Source organism: Protopterus annectens, chromosome 2.part1, assembly GCF_019279795.1.
Source record: "Protopterus annectens isolate FY-2018-M chromosome 2.part1, PAN1.0, whole genome shotgun sequence".
NCBI lineage: Eukaryota > Metazoa > Chordata > Ceratodontiformes > Protopteridae > Protopterus > Protopterus annectens.
The window spans coordinates 1,625,418,090-1,625,444,239 of NC_056729.1; the positions used below are offsets into that span (position 1 = coordinate 1,625,418,090).

The window sequence follows — 26,150 nt, forward strand, 5'->3', positions numbered from 1 at the left end:
GGGCCCTATAGCTTGCAAGGATATGGTCTGGGACTTTATCTTACATAATTTGGACATGGAGAAGGTGAAGTGCATCAAACTGATGGGCCAGCCTTGAGGTGTGGTAGTTTTTATTGTAAATGGAAACACCACCACCTTTTGTCCCTTCCTGTGCAGTAGCTGGTTTAAATATGTGGAAGACTTTGTAGACGTGCACTACTGGGGTGCTGTCTATGGTTTTAAACCATGACTCATAAATTTTATTTAATTTCTTTATTTAACATTTGTTGACCGGGAAAGTCTAACTAGGACAGAGCCTATTTTCAGCGAAAGCCCAGGGAGAAATGCTCCAGACGCATGTCTTTGGAAAGTGGGAGAAAACCAGAGTACCTGGAGGGAACCCACAGAAATGCCTCTATAACTAATGCACCCCAGCCAAGAATCGAACCAGAGAACCTGTTGCTGTGAGGCAATAACGTTAACTGCTTCACCACTGTGCTGTCCATATCTATATTCTTTTGGGCAATGTGACCTTGCAGGGAGTAGAGCATATACCTCTCAACTGTCCAGATTTTTGTCTCATGTTTTGGACTGTTATATTTGTGGTTTTCTGCCAAATCATTGAGGTTTGAAGTCACTTAATAATGACATAAATTTGAGTTTAAGACTTCAAATTCTTTAGAAAATACATATTAATTCAAAACATGTTATTCTAGCAACTTTATAAGTTTTATAGGAACAGTATTTAAAATCTGTCCCTATTTTTGGGCCTTTGTCCCCCCCCCCATTATTTCTGTCTGTGTCCATATTTCCTGCACTGAAAGTTAAGATGTATGGAGTAGAGTTTGTTGTTTAGAGTTTTACAGTCCTGGTATTAAGCAGTAACACTTCAGGGCTTGGGTAGCTATGTATGTCAGTAGGTTTATTAGGTTGGCAGTGCTTAAAAAAGGCAGTATGGGGGGGGGGGTTAGCCAGCATTGAAATTCCCAGAGAGGACCGGCGCAGAGTATCACTGGCAAAGCAGCCCCCCCCCCCCACATTGAGTATTGTACCCTGCTTGAATTGTACTATACTCTAAGCCAATTATTATTCTGTTATTTTCTGTTCATATTGGGGCATCATCCATGGAGAAGGTAGAATGCTGCTCAGTGCTAGGCTCATACTGACTTGGGACACACAGTCTGAGAGGTCTGCCATGTCTCTCTTCACATAGTGTAGGGAGGCAGGTCTCCCTTCATTTGCACATAATTGAGTGTGACTGAGTCATACTGGTACTTGTAGTTCCAGTACTCATACATGGTCTGATGAATCTTGGCCCCCGACAGACAACTGACCGTAAACTTTTCCTTAGCTTGATGAGTGGGACATCTGCATGTCTGACAATGGAGTCTTCTACAAATAAAATATTGGGTTGTGTGTTGGTATGTGTTATGGGCTTAGAAATTTAGGTACTCTGGTATTTGTCTGTATGTATTGTGTTGGGTCTTGATTTAATAGAATGCTCTTGAGGTTGCTGAGGATACTTTATTTGTGGAATGTCTGGGAGGTCTTTGTGGTTTAGTGAGAACATTTTAAGAGCCTTAGCATGTGTGGGTATGCATCTCTGATCCATACTGTGTGAGATGGGTGTGGAGTGTGTGTGTTACTACAACACGTTTGTTACAGGCGTATAACTACATCTGTCGCACACCATATCAGATTGTTTAAGAATTAAGTGGTTGTCCGTAAACACGAGACAATTGCTTCATTGTTTCCGGATACCCATATTTAACAGGCTGACTGCAGAGATGGCAGGAAGTACGTGTTCATCCTTATTTTGTGTTCTACGGGGGGATGGTTCAAGTGGTGTTTACAGCTAACAGGCTAGCTTGGTTGCTTTAAGAGTGTAGATTACAATCACGACTAAGACCAAACTCATGGTGGGTGTGCCTCAGTGCACAAACTAGTTTCTGTTTGCGCATCTGAGTACTGTGGAAATTTCACGGGTAGTTTTATACAACTTCCACTGAGTGACCTCTCAAACCTCTTGTAACAGAGGCACATGGGATATATGCAGATGACCCTTATGAACATCAGATGTTTCAGCTAATTGGCAGTACTGAATGCCCATGACTTATCTTATGCTTAGTCAAATACTCTGCTTATGCTGTGCTGATGAGGTCATAACGGGACCGAAATATGCATATCCACATCTAGTCGCTTTATTGGCCTGAAATTGTCCACTGAAATGACTTAAAAAGAATTAAGTCATGGGCATTCGGTATCGACAGTTAGCTGAAACACCTGATGTTCATAAGGGTCATTTGCATATATCCCATGTGCCTCTGTTACAAGAGGTTTGAGAGGTCACTCAGTGGAAGTTCTAGCTTGGCTGGAGTTTTCACTTAGTTTTTTCTGATTGGTTTTTCTGTGTGGCCTTCTCCCTCTTTGTTTTAGTTTTTGTGTGTGACCTTCTCACTCTTTGTTTTAGTTGGGTAGTTTTATATGGAAAATGTCAGTTCTTTGTGCCCAAGTATATAACAGGGCACTACTAACTGCTGCTGTGTAGTGAGCAGCATCAAGCAGATACTCCAAATTTTATAGAAGCAGACAAAAATGACTAATCAGCCTCCCTATGTGATTCCTAGCTCAGACAGACCAGCCTACCTTCTAATGCCACTAAGAAATAAACCACATTAGAGTTGGCCCAGAATTAATTCACACAGGATAATCCTGCAAACTAGCTGGAATTACATTTGTAAAATGACTACATTGCAGAGATGGTGGATTACTGTGCAGAGAGGGTGGGCCATCAGTTGACCCCAAGAAACTACATTCCCATCAGTCTGACAAGTGTAACATGCAAAGCCATGGAATGAATTATCATGGAAATCATCATGAAAGGACATTGGAAGCCTACTGAACCCATCCCATTTGTCTTTAAGGGAAAGTCTTGTCTACTTAACTTGATATACTTCTTCGAGAGGGTCACCATGGCTATGTATGAGGGGAAAATGGTGTGCATACCACCTACCTAGACCTGGCCAAGACATTTGATACAATACCTCACTCAGGTATTGTTGACAAATGCATGTAACTAGGCATAAATCCCCACCTAACTCGCTGGATTGTCAGCTGGCTCACAGACAGGACCCAAGAAATAATGATCAGTGAGATTATCTCCACCAAGACACAGTGGAGTACCAAAGGGCTCCGTGTTGGGCCTGTTCCTGTTTGGCATCTACTTCGTGAAGGTCAAGGCTAATGTCAAAAACCTCTGGCTCACCAAGTTCACAGATGATTTTGAATGGGGCTTTCGGAGATTCCCCCCATAATGCCATTTTCCTGTAAGAGGGTCAAAGACAAGCAAATGACTGGTGCGAAAGCCATGGATTAAAACTCGGTGTAAAGAAGTGCATTATAGTGCCCGAGAAATCATCCACCCAGTCTAATTATTTCATTGATAAAACATCCCTAAGAGTTGATCTGATAGGGATCTGGGAACGTATATAGACAGTAGTATGGTGTTCGACCAACTCCTAGCCAGGATAGTAAGAAAATTATTCTATGTCACCCAACCCATAAGCAGCTGTATAGCACCAAGGTCCAAGGAAGTTATAGTACCAGTCTCAGCCATTATCAGACCCATCATTGAGGACAGTGTCCCCACTGGCATGTACATAACCAGCCACTTGAGGCTGTGATTGAACATGGTGCTTGGGTAAGGAGCCAGTTTGTTCTGAAGTTCGTGTAAAGCGCTGCCTGGGATGTCCCATGGATGCTGTGTTTTTTGCTTTAGAGAGTGTAGCTTTTACCTGCGTAGCTGTGATTACAGAGACTCTGCATTCTTCCTGTATAGATATGGGCCTTTTAGGGAGTGGGAGGGGGTAAAACACTGAACCTATCTGCCAGGATGTTGGCAATATCAGTTGGTTCTGTAATTTCCATGCCATTGTGCTGTAACTCAGAGCAGATCTGGGTGTTGCCATTGAGATTCTTGACATAGCTATAGAATGCGTTGTGGTTGTCCCTAGAATCAGTGGCAATTTTGTTTTTGTAGCTAGCTTTGGAGAATCTTATAAGGGATCTCAGCTTCTTACTGAGGCTGACCAGGGAGCTCCTCCACTCGTGGAATTTTACTCTCTTTTGCAACGGTTTCTTTCTTCTGTTAGAGTTTATTTATGGTAGGGGACTACCAGATTGGCTTCCTTTTTTTGGAGGATAGCATCTTGGTTCTGTTTGGGATAGCATGATCCATGCACTCATGTAAGTGCTTATGGAGTGCATTTGTGTAGGATTCAGCAGTCGTAACTGTATTGTCCATCTGCATGGGTGTCATGAAGTTCGCCACTTCTGTCTTAAGCATGAAGTTGGCTTTGGAGAAATTTTTTACCGTGGTTTCCTTAATGGGGGGTGGGGGCGGGATGTGGATATCTAGGGTGATTAGCTTATGGTCTGATCTGACTAACGAGGAATTGACTTCAGGTGTGGAACACCGGTCACTCATGTTGGTAATGACTAGGTCTAGGATATTGTTGCCTCTGGTGGGTGTGTGGATAAGTTGATCCAGGGCATTGAAATTTATGAATTCCAGAAAGCGTTGAGCACAGGAGTTGGTACATGAGTAGTTTTCCAGTTAATGGTGGGGTAGTTGAAATCGCCCATTATTAGGGTGTTTGGTTGAACCCTAATATTTTCCAGTATATCAGGAAAAGAGGAGTGGGAATCCTTTGGCATGGTGAGGGACCTGTAGCAAGCTACAATTTGGATTGCAGTTTTGCCCAGAGTTAGTTGCACATAGGTTCATACTAGGCTATCTGCCCTAGGGCATTTATAAGCCTAGCCAGAATGTGTTTGGCTTTCGCCACCCATTTTAAATTTATTTTGCTATGCCCTTTTTCGAGGTTAGTATACTGTGCCTCTGTCTAACAGTGACACAGAAGTGATACCCGGGGTAAACCTACGATTTCCCATCCACTCATCAAGATTCCTCTTGAAGAGAGTCAATGAGGGACTCTGCCTAACCTGGACTGGGATTTTATTCCAGAGTGAAGGGAGCCTCTGGGTTATGAATCTGTCCCTCCAGCATGTCCTATTTATTTCAGTGCTGAGGTTCAGGTCTCTCGAGCGCATAGCTCGATGGGATTTGGATTTTCTGAGGTGCAGCGTGTCCATTAATTCCGGGTTGGACATGGCTTTATACGTCAGGCACAGATCGCCTCTGAACAGGCGGTATGCCACTGAGTAGAGCTGGAGTTTCTTTAACCAGGCAGCATATGGCATCTGTTTGAGCCCTTTGATCCTCTTGGTGAGGTACTTTTGGGGTCTTTCCAGTTGCTGCAGGTGTCTGGTAAGGTACATCCCAAAAGGGCATTGTACTCAATTATGGGCCTGATGAGGGATGAGTAAAGAGGCACGATGACCTCCCCTGATCTAGATGTGAATCCCTTCATGATTAGGTTGGCTATATAAAATGTTTTTCTAACCACTTTGGCCACATGGTTGTCAAATGAGAGATTGCTATCAACTTGGGTCCCCAGGTCCCTAATTACTTCTTCTGTACTTAATGGATTACCACCTATGTGGTAATTTGTGGGCACTTTGTTTTTGCCAAAGGGGATGACTATACACTTTTTGGCATTTAGCTTGAGGCCATGGCTCTGGCATCAGTTGTCTGTTTCTATGAGGCCCTTTTGGAGGATGCTTGTGTCGGCTGGAGAGTCAATTATGGTGCCCAGTTTGCAGTCATCTGCGAACTTGGTCAGCCACAGTCCTTCCCTGTTGGCCTGTACCTCCGAGAAATATATACCGAACAAGAGAGGTCCCAGGACTGAGCCTTGTGGGACACCACTTGTAACTGGTTTGGAGTCTGACATGGCTCCAGCAATTCTAACCATGTGGGTTCTGTCCTTGAGCCAGTTTGCAATCCATCTAGTGACATTGGGGTTTATATTTAAGCTGGTGAGCTTATCTATAATGCCCGAGTGGGGTATTGTATCGAAGGCTTTTGCGAGGTCCAGGTAGGCTGTGTGGACCACCTTCCCCTCGTCAATGGCCTTGGTGACTGTTTCAAAGAAATCAACCAGGTTTAAGAGGCAGGATCTGCCCTTAACAAAGCCGAACTGGGTAGGATCCAGTGTCTGTAGGTCCCCAATATCTTTATTTATGAGGTCCATGATGATCCTTTCCATAGCTTTGCAGACCAAGCTAGTCAGGCTTATGGGGCGATAGTTTCCAGGATCCGTTGAGGCACCACCTTTATGGAGAGGGACCACTGTTGCTGTACGCCACTCTTTGGGCACATATCCTGTAGTAAGGCTGAGATTGAACAGTAGTTTTATGTTTGGGTTTAGCTCTTCTTGGAGTTCATGTAGGACGCAGCCCGTGGATAACCTCGGATGGATTATGCTGAGCAACTAGCCTGGAGGTGTGGATATCCTTAATGAATATGGACACACCTCCACCTTTGGTGTTCCGGTCCAGGTTAGATGGCCGTAAAAGTGTGGTATGAGTTATAGCCTGGTAATCCAGGGGTGCTCTCTGGAGCCTTGAACCAGGTCTCGGTCACTGCACAGGTATCGATGTTCTCCATTTTAAGGGGTGCCTCGAGGGAGTGCATTTTAAGATTTAGACTTCTAGCATTGAGTAGCATTACCCTCAGTTTTTGGTTGCCTCTTCCTGTTACGGTGGTGAATTTGTCATTTGAACCTTGCCTAAAAAAGGCACTATAGGGGCGGCAAAAGGCTTAGCCAGTATCCGGAATCCCAGGGGTGACAGGTGCAGGCCATCTCTGGCAAAGCAATTGTGGTCTGTCGACCATGTCATCCCAGGCAGACAGATACTGGATCTCCTTAGAATGACACCAGAAGCCTAGCCAATTGTTGAAGTCAATCATTTTGTCCTTGTACTGCGGTATATGTAGTCCAGGGAGATAAGTCTCAGGTCATTCACATCAACATGGACAATGACAGAGTCATATTTGTACTTGTTGTAGAATGACCTGAGTGCGTGGGTTATGTGGTGGATCCTGGCACCCGACAGGCAGCTGACAGTAACCTTCTCCTTGTGTAGCCTGGTGAGTGGGACATCAGTGTGCCTGACTATAGAGTCACCTATGACTAGTGTGTTGGGTGCGTTTTTTTGCCTTATGGGTTGTGGTTGAGTGGCACACTGAGTCTGTGGGCTGTGTCATTTGTGTTGTGTTGGGGGGGGTGGAGGTTGCTTGCTTTTCTGCTTTGGAGGTCTCTCTTGCTTGAGCAGATTATTACTGAGAGCCTCCACAAATGTTTGTGTTTCTCTGAGTGGATTTTGGTGTTTCTCTGAGTGGATTTTGGTGGTGTAGGTTTATTGGGACTATGTGATGAGTGCGGTGTGGTGCAAGTGTTTACCTTCTCCTCTTGACTGTCAAGTTCAGTCTTGGTTGGAGAGAGCTTTACCTCCAGTTTGGCTAGATAAGTGCATCTCTCACAGGTTGTAGTGTTGGGTGGTAGGAGGAGAGGGTTGTCTGTGTACATGAGGCAATTGCTACATTGCCCCAAGATGCCCAGATTAATCAGATAGACAGGAGAGAACACCGGGAGATGACCCTGGACATGCATGAATAAAACACTATTTTCCTCTAGACAAGTGAGGAAAGTGAGTAAAAGAGCTGTTTTTTTCTAAGTAAGTGAAGAAAGTAAGTACAAAAACTGTTTTCCTCTAGGTAATGAGGAAGGGTGAGTGCTGTAGTAATTTGTAGTTTATTTAGTGCTTGCAACAAGTTCTGAACAAGTGCCGAGCACAAATAAGCAAATTTAAGTGCTAAAACTAAGAATCTGTATCTGAACTAGACTAGTTACAGGAAAGAAACTAGGCAAATGCGGGCTTTTAAATCGGAAAGTTGAGAGAGATGGAAAAATTGCCCAAACGGCTAATAACTACAATTTCTGGGCCAGAAACCACTGCATAGAAATGGGAGATTGAGGAAGTGGGAGTTTGAGCATTTGTGTTATTCAGCAAGTATGTCACCAGCTACTGGCATGAAGGCTCCTGTAGTAGACCCTCCCAAGGTCCCCTAAAATTAAATCCGGGTCAACTGAGAGTTTGTTGAATGTTTGACCTTTAATTTAAGGTAGTGGCAACCTCTCATGTAACACAGCATATCCCCTAAATTCTTCAACATTCTGTATAAGGACCATTCTGATTTGAGTACTCTGATCTATGTGGTTGAAATATTAATTCAGCAGCTCCCTATTGAAATGTTGACACTCAAATGCTGCTGAAAAGCCAAAAAAAGACTGAAAACCTGGAGAAGATTGAATCTTGAAAATCGCTGTTCTCATTTAAACTTGTTTTTGCAGGGGGGGGATATGCCACCCCCCACCCCCACACCCTCCAAGCTTGTATATACCAACTCCAAGATCGCCATATGTCGTAAAAAAGGGAATATTCTGAGAAATGGCATTTACAAGTCCGATCTTTCAATTAGTCATTCTCCATGTTTTGGGACTCACTGTAGCTGGTCCCAGCATTTCAAATGGTTATCTAATTCAGTCATGGGCCTTCAGTTGCCTACCACATTTAGTTAGTTATCAGGTACTGGTATTTTGTGGTTATTCCTCTTTCATTTTTGTATTTGTTTTTCTGCTGTGAGTTTTTCACTGATGTCTCCAGGCTACATGTAATCACTGGTCTCTTGACTATGTTGAATCTCATTGAATTGGTAAGTACAAAATGCATAAGCTGTTCTTTCAAAGGCAGAATACCTTTTAAATGTCCATATATTTGACACTTAAAAAGTAAACATCAGTTTTAAAGAAATCTGAATTTCACTTGAGATGGACTTTGTATAGGCATAGACTACTTGTTGGTTCAGTGTAGTATTTTCTCTCCAAAGCAACTACCTTGAGTTTATATTCCAAGGTCCATAGGCTCATTCTAAAATTACAGCTGAAGGGACATCAAGAAGCTTAGCCACAACACCCTTTGGTATCTGAGAATATACTGGTTACCCCATAAGAATTTATTTTCTTATTCCCCAGGCACAAATGTATGATTTTCTGTCCAGTCGTCAAATCTGTCTTTGAAATGATACATGTTCCTTTGTTTGACATGTACAGGGAGATTATTACAAAGGCAGGGAATGCACTCTGTTTCAAATCTGTGACTCTAGCAAATACTGTTGTTTTGGTGGAGGTTGTGGCCTTTCGCATGAGTGTTAAATGGGCTGTTGATTCTGCAAAGGTGGAGGAGGTCAAAAAGCGTAGTAATATTCAATGTTCAAAACACTAAACAGGAGTCTGAGACAAAGCAGATGGATAGAGTATTAATACATTTTGCTTCTGAGATGTAGACAAGCAGAAGAAATTCTTAATGTTTTTAATAAATCTTTTCTTTCTCTCTTTTCTTTCAGCACCACTACTTCTAAAGAATTATCATGGGGGACATGTTGTCATTCGCATGTCTTTGGGCGGTTGCACCAACAGACCATTCTACCGGATTGTTGCAGCCTACAACAAGCGTGCCAGAGATGGTAGATACCTAGAACAGCTAGGCTCATATGATCCATTGCCAAACATCTACAATGAGAAGCTGGTTAGCTTTAATTTTGATAGGATACGGTACTGGTTGGGGTGTGGAGCACATCCTACAAAGCCTGTGGCCAAACTATTAGGTAATTGTAGCACCAATTTTTAATGATTTTTTGCTGAAATTTGAAAAGCAAAACGTGTGCCCATTTGCAATTTGTAATTATGTACTTGTATGTTTGTTTAATATGTACTGTATAGGTTCATAGGTTAGTACTAGGCTAACTGCCCTTGTGGGCCATTTTAAGCCTAGCCAATTAGGCTAACTGCCCTTGTGGGCCATTTTAAGCCTAGCCAATTACCCTATGTGAGAGAATCAAGCCCTGCACCTTGTGTCTCCAAGGTAAACACCTTAAGCATGATGCCATCCTCCCACCAGTATGGAATATTTTTGTACTTCAGAGTGTATGTGTTACACTCAAAGACCAAGTCCAGAATATAAAAAAATGTTTCCACTACATTCACTGTTGACTTAATGTATCTGTTGTCTTTTTATTAGCAGTAAGATTATCAGGCTGTAATTATTGTGCATAGTTCATAGTATGCACTCTGCTTTGCAAAGTCAGTTGTGCTGGTGTCACATTACTTTGGGGGAGGGGGACGTTGGATGTTGGTTCACTCTTGTGAATGTAATGGGAGTTTGAGTGAATGCACCTTTATCAAGTGCATTTAGTAGTCTGAAAATTTGTGCTATGTTGCCTTATGCTTTTGTGCTTCTAGCTGAAGAGAAACCTTAGGTGATTTTGAAGATATGGTCTTGGATTTAAACTGTCACTGCTTCACTTCTCTACTATATTGCAGACAGCGCAGAACTGAAAACACTTTTTCTTACAGGGTGAACCAAGAATTGTGCAAATTCTAAAGTACAAAGACCCATGCATATATACATATGTCTATACTCTGTGTGTGTTTGTGTATTAGTCAACTACAGGTTCTCAAATAAAAAAACATGAGTATGATGTACTTGAACAGATGTGTTCAAAAGTACACGTGATTGAACACACTAAAAAGTGAACGTAGCCATTATGATAAAAAAGCTGCTATTCCCACTTAGTGTACATCACAAGTGTTTTAATCTTTTTTTCCAGCTTTTGTGTTACATATACACACACACAAACACTAATATCCGGCTAATCTTTTATGTACTTGTTTCTTATCTTCATTTAAACTTGTGTAACATTCATAAAGACTTTCTGTTTTAATGAAACCCTCAAACAAAAAACTAAATATATTTTCAGAAGACTCCCCTTTCTGTAAAAATTATTAACCCACCAAATAGAAAAAATTACCCCAAATCAAGAGTTGCATTCACATGCATTGCCTAACCTAAAATTAATAATTCAGGTAAGACACAAAGGCCCATAGAATGCAGTCAAGTTTAATTCAAATTGAGAGCTTTAGTTCTGCACTATTTAGAATAGGAATTTTATCAGAAATAAAACCATGACTTCAGTAATGTTCTAAATAGCTATAGAAAAACATATTACGTCATATGATCCAAGAAATCTTTTAAAATAAGTCATGTAAATAAAACACATCATGAACACTGAATTCAGTAAAAGATAAATATTGACAAAACATATACCATGAATTAACTAATATTATAGTTTGGCTGATCTAGGTGATGTAACACTGTTGATTTAAACGCTGCAAGGCTTAAATGGAAAGTTGTCAAAGTAGTTGCTAATGCAACTTCCTTTGCAATACCTGATCTTCCCAACCCCCCTCTTCTCATCAGGAATAACCTATTCCACCACATAAAATAAATTCTTTATCAATCGCCACATTTTCTAGCATGCTTGCATAGTGCATTGTTAATATTCCCAACCCTGGCATATTTATGCTGATAGATTGTGCACCTGACAGGTTTCTCAGTTTTGCCTATATAAAACGCAAGCCATGACAAGCAGGTAGCAATATAAACTACCCTATCAGTGTTATAATCATATGTACCATTGTTAGTTATGATTGTGAGGTAAATATCCAAATTCAAATTTATTCCATCATAAATTTATCTACACTGCTTGCATGCCCCACATTTTTTAATAAATTATGTTTAGACAAACCTTATTTGTATCACTGTTAGGACAGTTCCTTCCAAAAGTGATTTTAAAATTTTCCCTTTTTATGAACAAAACAGGAAGACAGAATATAAAATAGTAGCCCAATTCTTTTTGATCACCTCTTTTATATCTGCAATCTTATTGTGAAATTGCAACACCATTGCTCTAGAATATTTTAATATTGGCAGTATTTATTTTCTTAAATGAAGTAGTTTTTTTTTTTTTTCAATAAAGGTAGAAACTTATGTCTTGACCCTTAATTTCGTCTGCTGTAATTTCTTCCATTTGGTGAGGGTAACCCCTTTCCAAACGTATATCTTTCAAATTATGCAGCTCTGTTCAAAAATAAGCATCTTCTGATATCAGTCTTTTCAGTCTAACCATTTGGCCTTTAACTAGAGTTTTGGGTGACTACTACAGTAATAGAGAAACCCATTACAATAATTTGGTTTCCTATAAATAGTAGATTTATACCTATTGTGTTCAAGCTTCCACCTTTATTGAAAAAATACTATTCATTTAAGAAACTAAATACTGACAATGTTAATCTTTTGCAGTGGTGTTGCAATTTCGCAGTAATGTTTTTGATATAAAAGAGTTGATTAAAAGGAATTGGGCTAATATCTGATTCTTTGGGTTTGATTAAAAAGATGGGTCAGTCTTTCCATTTTGTTTACAAAAAAAGGAAACTTTCATATCAGTTTTGGAAGGTCCTAAGAGGACTATGAATAAGGTTTGCCTATTTAAACATAAAAGAGGTATGAGAAAATGCAGGGCATGCTAGCAAGCAGTGTAGATGCATTTATGATGGAGTAAATTTGATCTTGCATATTTACACTACAGCCATAACGAAAAATGGTAGTTACGATTGTAACACTAATGGGGTACTTTAGAATGCTACCAACTTGTCGTGTCCCACATTTTCTTTTATGTGGGGTAGAATGTTATTCCTGATTGGGGGGGATTGGGAAACTTGGCTAGAGTGTAAGGAGTTGTACTGCTAGCTGTGTTGAACACTGCACTCCCCTCCCCCCCCCAGACTTAAATGGAAATGTATCCATCAGTAGATTTTTTTGCTGAGATCAGCTAAATTGTAGTATTAGTTAATTTAATGGTACAAGTTTAGCCAGTAATTTGCCTTTTATTAAATTAAGTGTTCATGATGTATTATATTTAAATTATTTATTTAAATGAGTCATTTCTTAGCTCATGTTTTTGCTATTTTAAAACTTTAAGAAAATAACAGTTTTAATTCTGATGAAGTTCTGGTTCTAAGTAGAGAAGAACGAAAGCACTCCATTTCAGTTAAAACTCGTGCCTGCATCCTACAGACCTTTGTGAATTTTTTGAATTATTAAAGTTTGTACATTCATTGGAAGTGTTTGTTTTGTTGGACCTAAAATTAAGGTTACCCCGTGCTAAAACCCATGCTGTACCCTGTGTTCACTTTTTTACAATGATTTACTGTTTGTTCTTTTCTTCTCTGTCACCCTCACAGATGTGAAAAACAGCTTTATGCTTTAAGAAAACATTAACTTTTATCCTCAAGAAAAAATACACTATCTGTAAATAAAACTAAATTGTGCATTGTTCTATTCAATACATTAAAGTATTAATATTGCTAGGGAGGCTGCTATTTCTTTTTCACTTCCAATAATTTCAGACTTTATTTTTCACTGAACTGTTTGCCATTCTACATTTAAATGTTTAAATTACGGCAAAGTCAGGAAGGGGAATTCCCATAAAGTTAAAAACTCTCTCCTCAAACTAAATAGGCAACTAAGAGGGCTAATTAGGTCAAGCAAGGTCAACTTTGAGGTTGAGGTAGCCTCCCAGGTGAAAGATAACCATAAGGCCTTCTTCAACTTTGCCAGAAACCTAAAGAGCAGCACACCCAAATGTGCTGAACTGGTGGTTAATGGTGCCACATTCACTGATCCTGGTGATGTTTTATTAGGTGACAAATTCACTTCCAACTTTACCCCTTTCTCACCCTCAACCCCCCCCCCAACACAACCACTCCAACTATACCGAGGGAGCATGTCCTGGCTGTGCACGCTAAAGCCAAGAACGCTACCTCACTGGGCCACCAATAACATCCCAGGATGCCTCCTGAACAGTCTAAAATACAATTTATTAAGCCTCCTGGATTCATTATTTTAACTGTAGTCTTTAAAGAGGCTTTGTACCACGTAAATGGAGAATTGCAACAGTCATTCCCCTTCATAAGGGAGGACCTTTGACAGATACTGGAAACTACAGCCCCATAAGTCTGACTAGTCTTAATTGCAAAGCCATGGAAATAATTATCATGGAAAATAACAAGAGCATAGAAAATCTCCAGACACTGGATCCATCCCAGTTTGGCTCTGTTGAGGGAAGGTCATGCTTGTTGAATCTAGTGGACATCTTTGAAAGGGTCACTAAATCAGTGGATAAGGGGAAAACTCTGCATACTGTCTACCTAAATCTGGCTAAAGCATTTGATACAATACCTCACATGGGCATTGCCAGTAAACTTACAGACCTATGTATAAAACCCCTTTATAACACTCTGGATAGCTGGCTGTCTCAATGACAGAACCCAGGAGGAGGGTAGAATCAATGAGGTCACGTTCACAAAGAGGCAGATCACCAATGGAGTCCCCCAGGGTTCTGTGTTAAGCCCACTCCTCTTTGGTATCTACTTCTTGGGTCATCATTTTCAACCTCCATTTTCTGCATGGGGGTTGGCTGTTGTCAGCTGTCACCATCTTTCTCTCTCCAGTGCCACTCTTCTCTCACACAACCCATCCACCTCTTTGCTGGATGCCCACATGAAGAGGTGGATGGATTCTGGGAGGGAGGACCTACATCTGGATGTCAAACCTAATGTGAAAGGCCTCGGACTAACCAAATTTGCTAACATTTGTAAACTGGGAATAGTAATTTAATCCAGCAAAGATAAGAACACCCTTCAGGAAGGTCTATCACAGACAGTCCCTTGGGGCCAAAGCTGTGACTTAAAGCTCAGTACCAGAAAATTCATTATACTACCTTTTGGGAAGTTGGCCACCCCGGGGTAACTACGTCACCAATAAAACACCCCTAAAAGTTGAGTCACTAGTCAATGATCTGGGAACTCCTGTAGATAGTAATGTAGCCTTCGACCAACATGTGTTCAGTATAGTAAGAAAATCCTTCTATGTTGCTCAATTTATAAGCAAGGGCATGGCATATAGGCCCAGAGAAGTGGTCATATCACTATACTCTGCCCTCATTAGACCCATGTTAGAGTATAATGCCACCTTCTGTATGTATGTAATCAGGCACATAAAGCAACTAAAATCCCCACAAAAGTTCCTTACAAAAAGAATACAAGAAGTAAACACAATGTCATATGCTGATCACCATAAAGCCCTGTCTCTTTACTTGGTGTCATACAGACCTCTCAGAGGTTATCTTTGCCTGGCATACAAAGCATCCCTGGTCCCTGTTTTGATTAACCTTTTGCATAGCGGCAAAATAAACAGCATCATAACTACTACTAGGTTATGACTCAAGCAAAATATATAGGTCTTTTAAATAAATGCCTGTTCTCTGGACTAGGCTATCCATCCATGTGAAGCAGAGTTCCTCCCTGTCCCCTATTTTGCACATCTTGGACCAGTGGAATGGTAATCGGAAATTCACCCCTGGTTTGGTGCCCATGTCTCTGGACAAAGTCAGTCAGTAAATCACCCCTGTATAAATCAAATTTGTGGGTCACATTTGGCTTGCACTGCAAGGCTTACAAGGACCCTAGTGCTTGTTGGCCTGGTGTACACCTTTGAACAGTGTATACTTTCAGCTGCAGACTTCTTGACTCCCACTGAATATTTGCTAATGGAAAACAAAAACAAGTTAATGTCTTTGCAGCTGTAAGAAACGTAGCGTTTTTCATAGCTTTCATCATTTTGTCTTATTTTTCAAGCCACTTTGTGTACAAAAAACACATTTTATAGTTTAAGCCAAGGGCCTTAATCTAGACATTCACCCTTGTAAAATAAGAGAAAATACCTTAAACATATAATCTGTGCACTTTTACACCCCTCCCCCACACCAGCAATGCAAAGTCGCATTAAACTTGCTTTTGTCCAGCCTTCCTTCTCTTTTTATACTGTAAAGCCTGTACAACAAAAGAGGACTTGTATGTATTAAAGGCATTGCAGTAAACAGTCACTGAAATGACCCCCCCCCCCCACATTTAAAATAACCCCAACCACACACTACTCAGAATTGTTGTTCTCTCTACATATATATATATGTATATAGCACACGGTTCATATTATGAAATATTTTATACAAATACTAATAAGAAAAATTGTTTTACTTAGTTACTTTTCCCCCCTCTTAGTGCCCTTCTAAACATTAGTGACATAAAGTGGGGTTTATGTTTTACGGTCCACCTACAAGCTTAAAGTCAACAAAAGTCCAGTCTTTTTCAGACACTTTTTCTTGTAAAAGCCATATTTCACAGATATGATTTATGCTGTATTTATTCACTAACTGCAGAGCTGATGGTCATTTTCCTGTTCATCTCAAAAGTCCCAACACCAGACTCTGTTCAAGTCCAGTGTATTCCTGATTCTTCTAGCCAACTCCTATGCTTTTTTTCTCTCTCTCAAGTGTTTTCCTTTGTAACATTGGAAAAGGTCTCACTGGAAAAGATTCTCTTAGAGCTTTATTGTCAGAAGAATAAGAAACATAGTCCTCTGCTGTTTACTGGCTCACTTTTTGTTGGATAAACTTTATTTCCTCCTTAGCTTGCTCTGCATCCAAAAATGTTTTTGACCTCTTGGAAAATTCTGAAGACAGCGGTATACAGCAGCTTGAATCTCACACCTGCTTCTAGACCTTCCCCGATTGCTGGGTTAAATTTTCTTCTCTTCTGCCTGGTATACAGTGAATAATCATTCCCCACAGTTTGCTCTGTCTAGTTTTTAACACTTTTTTTTTCTTCTGCCACAGTTTGTCAGGATCAACTCTTTCTGCTGGTATGATGGATTCTTTACTAATACAGGTCTTGTTTGCTTTTCAAGACCAGGTTTGGCAGATACATTGTGTGTCCTTTCCGTTAACAAATTCTGCTAAGGAATACCAGTCAAGTTGCTTGTTTGTGCTTTCATAAAATAAATGCAGTCTGTTCCTTCCAGTTTCTTTGGTACAGCAGAAAGTCATAGGTTTTCTATGTGCATTCAGTCTTCTAACACTACTATTTTTTGAAACTGCTCTTCTTGAGAAGTTTCGCACTCAGCCAGCCTTTTCTTCATTTCCACTTCTGATTTTTGCAGCTTTATCAGTTTATCCGAATAGCAAGTTAAAGCATCTGTGTTTTTTTTTTCAACATTTTTAAGTTAAATAACCAAAGTAACAGTTGGCACCACAGGAAAATGTGTGTTGTTGAGCAAAAAATAAAAATATATAATCGTATAAAGTACAAAGCTCAAGAACACAAGTAGATAGTTGTAAAGGACATGCAAAATGTCTTTTCAGGCTGAGCATAAACAGTATATCCAATGCAAAGTAATAGGCTGCTACCACGACTTCTTGGTATAAAACAGTTCTTTTATTCACAGATATCTGGTAAGCGCTTTCACCAAGGTGGCTTCTTCAAACCAAAAAGATACAACTCAATTCAGTACACACCTTGTATAGATATATAAAAACACCTTCAGTTACATTTTAAATTACTAAATTACATCATAATTGATTAACGCACAAACTAAATAATAAATATTGTTAATTAATTAAACCAAAATATTTCATGAATTCATTTAAGTAAAGCACTAATACTGGATGATAGTAAAAGCACAAAATGTAAAATATTTGGCAATAAAAGCCCATCTTTAAATGAAATATCTAAAAAATTATTAAAACATTTTTTACTTAAGAAGTCTCCTATTCTTGAGGGCTGGTTTTATAGGGATCTTATCATTAAGGCCAGGATAAATATGTGTCTGAAGCCTAATGATCCAATTAGTTTCATTTCTTTCGAAGTTTCTTACATCACCTCACCTCAAGGTAGGTGTATTAGTATGTAAAACCAAGAACTTAAATATATGTGAACTATTGGTTGCTAATATATGTTTAGAGAGAGCATTTGTGTTGGATCGAATACTAATTTGATATAAGTGTTCTCACTCTGTCCTTAAGCCTTCTGTCGGTTTTACCAACATAGAAGGCAGGGCATGATGAGCATAGAGCAAGGTAGACAACATGTTCAGTGTTACAATTGGCAGTGACGTCAAAGCTAAAAAATTGAGACGTATTAGGATGCACAAACATGTTAGATTCACATATACAAGAACAGAAATTACATTTATTACAAGTTTTTTTTACCTAAATACTTGTTATTGTCATTAGAGAACATAGTGTTTGTATAACATAGAAGTCTGTGTAAATTTTTCTTATTTTTAAATAAGAACTGTGGTTGTTCACCCACAATTTCTTTGATGCTGGGATCAACAGTTAATACATTCCAGTGCTTACATATGACATCTCTTATATGATGAAAGTCATAGGTATAAAATAGTGAGATTTTCTGCATAGGTGCATTGGTGTTGATAGGGTTACATTTTGTGATATACTTCTCAATGCCTTGCTCTGAAAAGTAAGGGCACGCTCTATCTGCCCTAAGGTGTTCTATACTCTGAAAACCTGTTGAAATTTCATCTACTCTATACTTCCTTGTTAGAAGCCTATCATAGAGGCTTGCTAACTCTGTTTCATAGCTAACTTGCATAGAATTTAGTCTAGATGCTCGAATAGCCTGGCCTTTAATAATGTTGGTAAAAACATATCTAGGGTGCATACTTTCTCTGTGTAACAATGTATTTTTATAGTAAGGTTTCCTGTATACGCCTGTATTTAATTTGCCATTACTTAGGCGTTCAGTAAAAACATCTGTGCCAATAGCTACGCCAAACTAGTTATGGCTATTTGGGAGAAACAGAAACTGTTTCTGCTACCTCACTACAAGAAGCATGTCATTTTTTACAGACGTTTTGTGGATGACTTGTTTCTTCTTTGGACAGGTTGCAAGGGTGATTTGAGCAGTTTCTTTGAAGAAATAAATTTACTTACAAACTTCCTTAAATTTAACATGACAGTTTCATCAAGAAGTATTCCTGTTTTAGATGTCATATGTAAGCACTGGAATGTATTAACTGCTGATCCCAGCATCAAAGAAATTGTGGGTGAACAACCACAGTTCTTATTTAAAAATAAGAAAAATTTACACAGACTTCTATGTTATACAAACACTATGTTCTTTAATGACAATAACAAGTATTTAGGTACAAAACCTTGTAATAAATGTAATTTTTGTTCTTGTATATGTGAATCTAACATGTTTGTGCATCCTAATACTTCTCAATTTTTTAGCTTTGACGTCACTGCCAATAGTAACACTGAACATGTTGTCTACCTTGCTCTCTCTGCTCATCTTGCCCTGCCTTCTATGTCGGTAAAACCGACAGAAGGCTTAGGGACAGAGTGAGAGAACACTTATATCAAATTCGTATTCGATCTAACACAAATGCTCTCTCTAAACGTATATTAGCAACCAATAGTTCACATGCATTTAAGTTCTTGGTTTTACATACTAATACACCTAGCTTGAGGGGAGGTGATGTAAGAAACTTCACAGAAAGAAATTAAACTAATTGGATCATTAGGCTTCAGGCACATATTTCTCCTGGCCTTAATGATAAGATCCCTATGAAACCAGCCCTCAAGAATAGGAGGCTTCTTATTAAGTAAAATTTTTTTTAATATTTTTTTTAGATATTTCATTTAAAGATGGGCTGCTATTGCCCAATATTTAAAATGTTGTGCTTTTACTATCATCCAGTATTAGTGCTTTACTTAAATGAATTCATGAAATATTTTGGTTTAATTAATTAACAATATTTATTATTTAATTAATTTGTGCATTAATCAATTATGAAGTCATTTAATAATTTAAAATGTAATTGAATGTGTTTTTATATATCTATATAAGGTGTGTACTGAATTGAGTTGTATCTTTTTGGTTTGAAGAAGCCACCTTGGCGAAAGCGCTTACCAGATATCCGTGAATAAAAGAACTGTTTTATAACAAGAAGTCGTGGTAGCAGCCTATTACTTTGCATTGGATATACTGTTTATGCTCAGTCTGAAAAGACATTTTGCATGTCCTTTACAACTATCTGTGTGGTTGTGTTCTTGAGCTTTGTACTTTATACGATTATATTTTTAAGTTAAGTTGATATACCCTTTCAGTTTTTCATTTATTATAATCACCTGAGTACATTTGATTTATTTTTTCTGTAAATAATTGGAAGCAGAAGCTTGAACTGTTTGTTTTTCCTGAACAGCTGTAGGATTCTTCCCCGCCCGTGTTTTCTCTTAACCCGAAAGAAAATAAACCAGAAAAAGTGATATAAATTTCTATTTTGTAGCATCCAGACAGTTTAGTTACTGGCCAGTATGTGAATTTTACTCAAGCTGATAGTATTTTTCAGTTTTTCTTCTCACACTGGGAGAGCTGAAATGAAGCTCTTGATCAGTATGCCACCATCTTGGAAGTTGACAAACATCAACAATTGTAGTTCATCTGTACAAAAAGTGTTGCTTAGTTTTTCTAGATTCAAGCTATGATCATTTATTTCCAAATGCATGCATGAGATCTAAAAGACATTGTTCTCAATAAGTCACTTTTGTCCATATTAAGGTACATTTGTATGTTGTTGTGATGGTCTTGCATTTGGGTTTGGAACTGTGCTTTCTCTCAAAAGATATTTCATATTTGATTATATAGTTTTGAATGTTCTCATTAAGCAGGTTTTCAATGGGTAGGAAATTATATAAATTGTAGTTAGAGGGAACAATTTCATTTGCACATAAGCCAGTACTGTGTTAGGTTAGTTACTGGGCTGAATGTTCTTTCTTGAGGAATGTTGGAGCAGTAGGCAAGTAATGTGTTCAGGAGGGCATGGAGTACCTGGATGTTGTATAGGAGAGAGTCAGCTGTGTAGATGTTGGTGGCTGTACCCTCTGGTAAACAGTTGAATCAATAATAATCTTTCACTGGAAATTTATATTTATAAGAATGCAGTAGATCTGACATGCAAGTTAAAAGCTCTGGCAGCCATTCATGCTAGCAAGTTTTTAGATATTGGAAAATACATGCCAGTCTTAGTGGTGGTGTGGTAAAGTGGGAATGAGGGAGAGCTGCTGGTCCAGAGCCAGTGGCTGCTTCCATGTAGCAATTATTTTAAACTTTTAATGCTACTGAAAATGTAAATTACTTTAATGAAACTGCAGCAGAAGTATAATATATTGTGCAGTTGTAACTTATAAGCATAAAAAGGTTGTAAATATTACTTGCAACTGCACAGTACTTTACGCTCTTCTTACTATTCAAGATCTTTGCCTCATTATACAAGGTAAAAGGTTCGATTCTGACCTACGTTCAGTGTCTGTATGTAATTTTGCATCTTCTCCCTGTGTCACTGTTGGGTTCCTCCCACCTTTCAAAAACATGCCGAGTGTTTCCACCTCAGACTTGTCCAAGAATGGAGTTGTAGCCAGCAGCATAGACTCTAGATGGTGTCTATGAGGGAAGAGTTTTATAGACCAACCACTTTTGGCATTAGCTGTAGTGAGCAGTATCCTCTAGACAGGAGAACAAGGATCACAGACTGCATGCCTTGTCACGGCTAGCCACTCGACAGTGTAAAATATGTCTCAAGGTGATTTGGTCATGTTGGTTAATGTCTCCAAATGGGCATGAGTATTTGTTAGTGATAAGTAAGTTGCGGATCCGGCCTACTCCTTCCTACATCAGAGAACCATGCTAGCAGTGTAAGGAGTGTTTGTACCAACTTTGGCCAGTATGTGCCCACTATAAAGCCCAAGGTCCATAAACTGCTGACCAGCTGCTGTCCAGTTGCCCAGCTTGAGTTACCCAGGATAGCACTGTTGAGCAAAAACTGGACTTAAAAACAATCAATGTGCCAGTCGTGAACTAAGGATTGGTACTGTTTCTTTAATTTCCCCAAATCTTTTGGGTTTCTAATACCATGATGGGAATGGACTCCATTCCTAAGTCAAAGTACGATTAAAGTTCATGAAATTAGTATTGTTTTAATCTTTGATGTTGACCAGAAGTGCTCTTCACAGCACCTGCAATGTTGCCCAGTAATGACTCCTCCTGCAATTCATATGGAGTTGCATGTATTGGTAACGTATCTAAATACGATTGTAGATTCTTTTTTATAAGACCCGTTGCTCCTACTACTGTTGGAACTGTCTGGCTATCTTTCTTCTACATTTGCAGACAGAAATGAGAGCAAACCTATTATTTTATGAGTTTGTCTCTGTCTGTACTGAAGACACTGTAGTCACTGGGTGTGGCAGTTTCAATGATCAGTGCTACTTTTGTCTTTTCATGGACCACTATATCTGGTTTTCTAGCATCTATCATTTGAAGTGTTGGTAATGGGTGATCCCATGTAATGTAGACTTCATCATTTTCTATGATGTTTTGTGGCTCATATTTCCAGTGTTTTTCAGCCACTTCAATACCATAATGTTTGCATAATCCCCAGTGCAACAGTCTTGCCACATTGTTAATGCCTTTCAGTATTCAGACCTTCTGTCATTAGTATTTCACAACCAGCAATGAGGTGTGCAACTGTTCCAATTCGGTTCTGTAAAACCTACATTTGTCTGTCTCTCCCACATATTCAATGGACTTGGTAAACCAGTGTTTACATAGCCCACTATCCTGGGCCGCCAATATTAACCTTTCATCTCTTGGTTTGAATTTGCCTGTCCTCAACTATTCCTGCATTCATTCCTGATCAACATGAGGTTCTTCCAGACATTTTCTGTACTGCAACTGTTATTTATCCATTTTCCACATTTCTTGCCTTCTCATCTGGTCTTTCACCTTATATATTTTTTTTTCACATTCAGTTGCTGCCTGAGTTTTATCTACTTCTGGTTTGAGTTCCATTCCTGTTTGACGCCAATATGCTTCTGCTAGACTAAGCTGCGAAGTATCTTAGATTTATTCTCCTCGTGTTTTTTAAAACTTTCACTATGTTTGGGTGTTGTGAGGTCGGCAGATATGTGTGCAGTCCCACGATTGCAGATCCTATACATGTAACCAATTTCAAGGAGGCCCATGCCTCCTTCGAAACAGGGAATATATAATCTTGGTATGTATTGATTTTTATAAATCATTTGGTGAGCATGAAGCATCCTTCTTGATTTCCCATCTAATCTATGTAACATGTTTTGGGGCCAGTCAGTCACTGCAAAACTGTAAGTTAGAACAGGATGAACAAATTTTATAGCTTGAATTTTGTTCCTAGATGTAAACTCTAGTTCAGGATTAATTTAAGTCTTCTAAAGTATTCCTTAATAAGTTTTATTTACATTTGTTCATGTTTTCTTGTTGATCCTTCATCATTTCCAAAGTATTGATACACTCCCTCTTGCTGAACTTCTTTTATATCACATTCTTGTCCCAAACAGATGATGTTAAGTTGTCTATCTCGCCTTCATTCTTGCTGGATGGGTTCGGAGCCGACCTTGGCTCCGACTCGGCCACTCTAAAAGCTCATGAGTTGGTTCCACCGGCTCGAGGCTCCCCTTATATCCCACAATGCTAGGCGAGAGTTACCTCAGATCTCGTTTGCCGCTACAGCTATCGAGGTGTTGGTTTTCTACCGGTTCTTGGTAAGTGACTTTTCTTGTGAAGTTAGTCTATTAAAACCCCTTTAATTTTAATATTTTTACTTATTTCCCTTAGTTTAGAGGAATTCTTATCCCCTTTCTTAAAAATTCCTGTTTTTTTTCCCTCAAGAACTTTAAGTTCTTCCCTTGGGCCTACAGGCCTTTTTTCTTTTCCTAGTGGAGTGTGTGTGTTATTTTTCTTATTTAAAAAAACCTAGTTAGTGGTTTATTATAATTTAAACTAGACAGGGTGTAATTAGTGTGTTTGTGACTGTGTGTGTGATTACACCTTTAGATATGTCTAAAGAAGCAAAGGTCTCCGGATTCAAGAAGTGTGATGCGTGCTGTCAGAAAATGTCTCTGACAGATGCTCACACTTCTTGTGTCTACTGTCTGGGACCTTTGCACCTGCAGGACTCCTGTGCTGTGTGCCATGGCTTCAGCCCCAGGGTCCTGCAGGAAAGAAAAATAAGTTAATTTTAAGGGCTTACTCAAGCCAGAGGATTCCCTTTCTGTATCTACAGGAAGCCCTCTAAGGCATCTAGGTCTTCGGCTCCGACAACTGAGCCGAGACCTAAGGTTTCTAAACCTCTGTCTACATCGGCTCGGCTGGAGCCGATGAGTCTCAGTCCACAGTTTCTGTGGTTCCTCGGCCCGGCTGGAGCCGAGGTATTAGAAATTCCGTGTCGGCTCCGACCAGAACTTCGGAGCCGACAACCAGGAGGAGGTCCAGGTCACCATCGCTGGCTCCGCTCATTCGGCTCCAGGATCTCCCCTGCTGTCTGAACGGAGCCAAAGATCTCACTCCTCTAGGTCATCGAGGCTGTCGGATCATGACCTTCAGAGGGTAGTGAGTCGACTTCTTAAGTCCGTGGCACTGGCCCAGATGCTTCAGAGCCCGACTCATCAGTCGATGCCTGCCCCGTCCATCAATATATTCCTCCTTCGACTCTCTTGAGCTCGGAGCCGGGTCGCCACGGAACCGAGACTGTGATAGCACCGGAGCCGATACAATTGTCTTCGGCCCGCTGCCGGCTCCGATTTCTTCCTTGGAAGAATCTCAGCGCCGACTTCCCTCGTCGGCTCCGAGGGGTGAGTGGCATGGGACGCTTGTCCGACGCTCCCTCTCGGTGCTTCGGCGCTGGTGAGTTCAGCTCCGACATCGGCCTCGGAGCCATCACTGTCGGAGCCGAGGGAGGTTCTTAGCTTCTCGGAGCGGGACCTCTGGCTTTGCCTGACAGGGGTGCATTCGAGGTCATGCGGAGTGTGTTAGAGCCTGGCTCTACTCCACAGTCGGCTCCGCCGCCTCCCCACGGTGCCTCAGGTCAAGTCGACTCACTCCCTCATCCCGCCCCGCAGAGAGCCCGCTCCTCAGCACCCCCCTTTCGGGATTTCATCCTCTTCCGTCCCCTCTCCTGATTTGGCAGAAGAGCCCCTCGGAAGAGGAAGTGTAAGAGGAAACACATTGACTCACCTGAGTCAATCACGCCTGACACAGATTTAGATGATTCTGAGGGTTCACCCGTTCCCCTTCTGAAGATGTCTCATTTGCAGACATTCTAGAGATCCTGAAGCAGAGGGGAAATTGGCCAGCCCTCAACCCTTCGGAGGATGAATCTGTGTATCTTGAGGCGCTTGGCTCGCCCTTCCACCTCCTGGGTGTCCCCCTTGACCCCCTCATGCAGGTGGTTGCTAAGAAGGCATGGACGGCTCCTGATTCAGTGGACCCCACTCCCAGGAGACCCTCCAAGTTCATAACGGCACCAGCAGACAAACAGTTCTTAACAAAAGGAGTTTCTGTGGATGCTATGGTGGTAGCTGCTGCCACTAAGAAGGAGCTAGCTGATCCTTCAGTACCTGTCCATCCACCTAACAAGGAATCTAGGTCCATGGACAGGTACGGAAGCGGATGTTCTCGCCAGCGACATTTACCATGCGTCGCTGAACTACCTATGCCATTTTACTGCCTTCAAAGGGACTTGATCAAGGAAGCGAGTGAAATGTTAAAGGACCCTACAGCTGCGGGTTTTCAAGATAAGATGAACACGCAGCTGGCTATCCTTAACTCCATAACCAACTCCTCCATGCGCCTTCTTTCTTACGCGGCTGATGGAGCGAGTAGAGCCGCAGGGACAGGTGTGGCCTTACGTAGGCATGCCTGGATGCGGCTATGCAATTTTGGACCCTTCAAGACGTCTTTCACTAACTCCCGCTTGATGGATCATCTCTTTGGTCCTCAAGTGAAAGAAACCTTGACTAGGTGTGAAACTGATGGCAAGACCCTTTCTGCCGCCGGAGTCCGTTTTCTACTCCTTCTAGGCCTTACCCCAAAGGCCAGAAAGGTGGAAAGATGTGGTTCCGTAAACAATCTCAAGGGACTTCGCCTGACGACAGAGTCGCTTCCTCCAGAGGCAGAGGCGGAATAACAATGGTAGACGCCGCCCTAGGGGCAGGGGGGGTCCGCAGAACCAGGGCAATCGGGAAGCCTTCTCTGACAAGCCCTTTCAGCATCCCTGAGGTGTTGCCCGACTGCCCATCTTCGGAGGCAGTCGGGGGAAGATTGTCACTGTACCCAGAAGCCTGGCTATCCCTGACTCAAGACAAATGGGTACAGTCCATCATTTCCGAAGGCTATTCTATCCCCTTTCTTCGCATTCCAAACCAATCAAAAAAATCCCTTCCAGATGTTCCACCGCTCAAAGGGATCTAGCGGTTTTGGAGATTTCAAAACTGCTTGCAAAAAGAGCAATTCAGCCAGTTCCAGCAGACCAGCAAGGATCCGGAATCTACTCAAGGTTCTTTTAGTTCCAAAGAA

General features: G+C 40.6%; 1 protein-coding gene across 1 annotated transcript in view; it reads left to right on the forward strand.

Annotated features, from left to right (window-relative positions):
* MRPS16 (mitochondrial ribosomal protein S16) overlaps positions 1-26,150 on the forward strand; it is a 207,468-nt gene that overhangs the window by 52,295 nt on the left and 129,023 nt on the right. Inside the window, exon 3 of the mRNA XM_044063059.1 lies at positions 9,350-9,610. Coding sequence (XP_043918994.1) covers positions 9,350-9,610 — 261 coding nt within the window. The remainder of the gene's footprint in view (positions 1-9,349; positions 9,611-26,150) is intronic.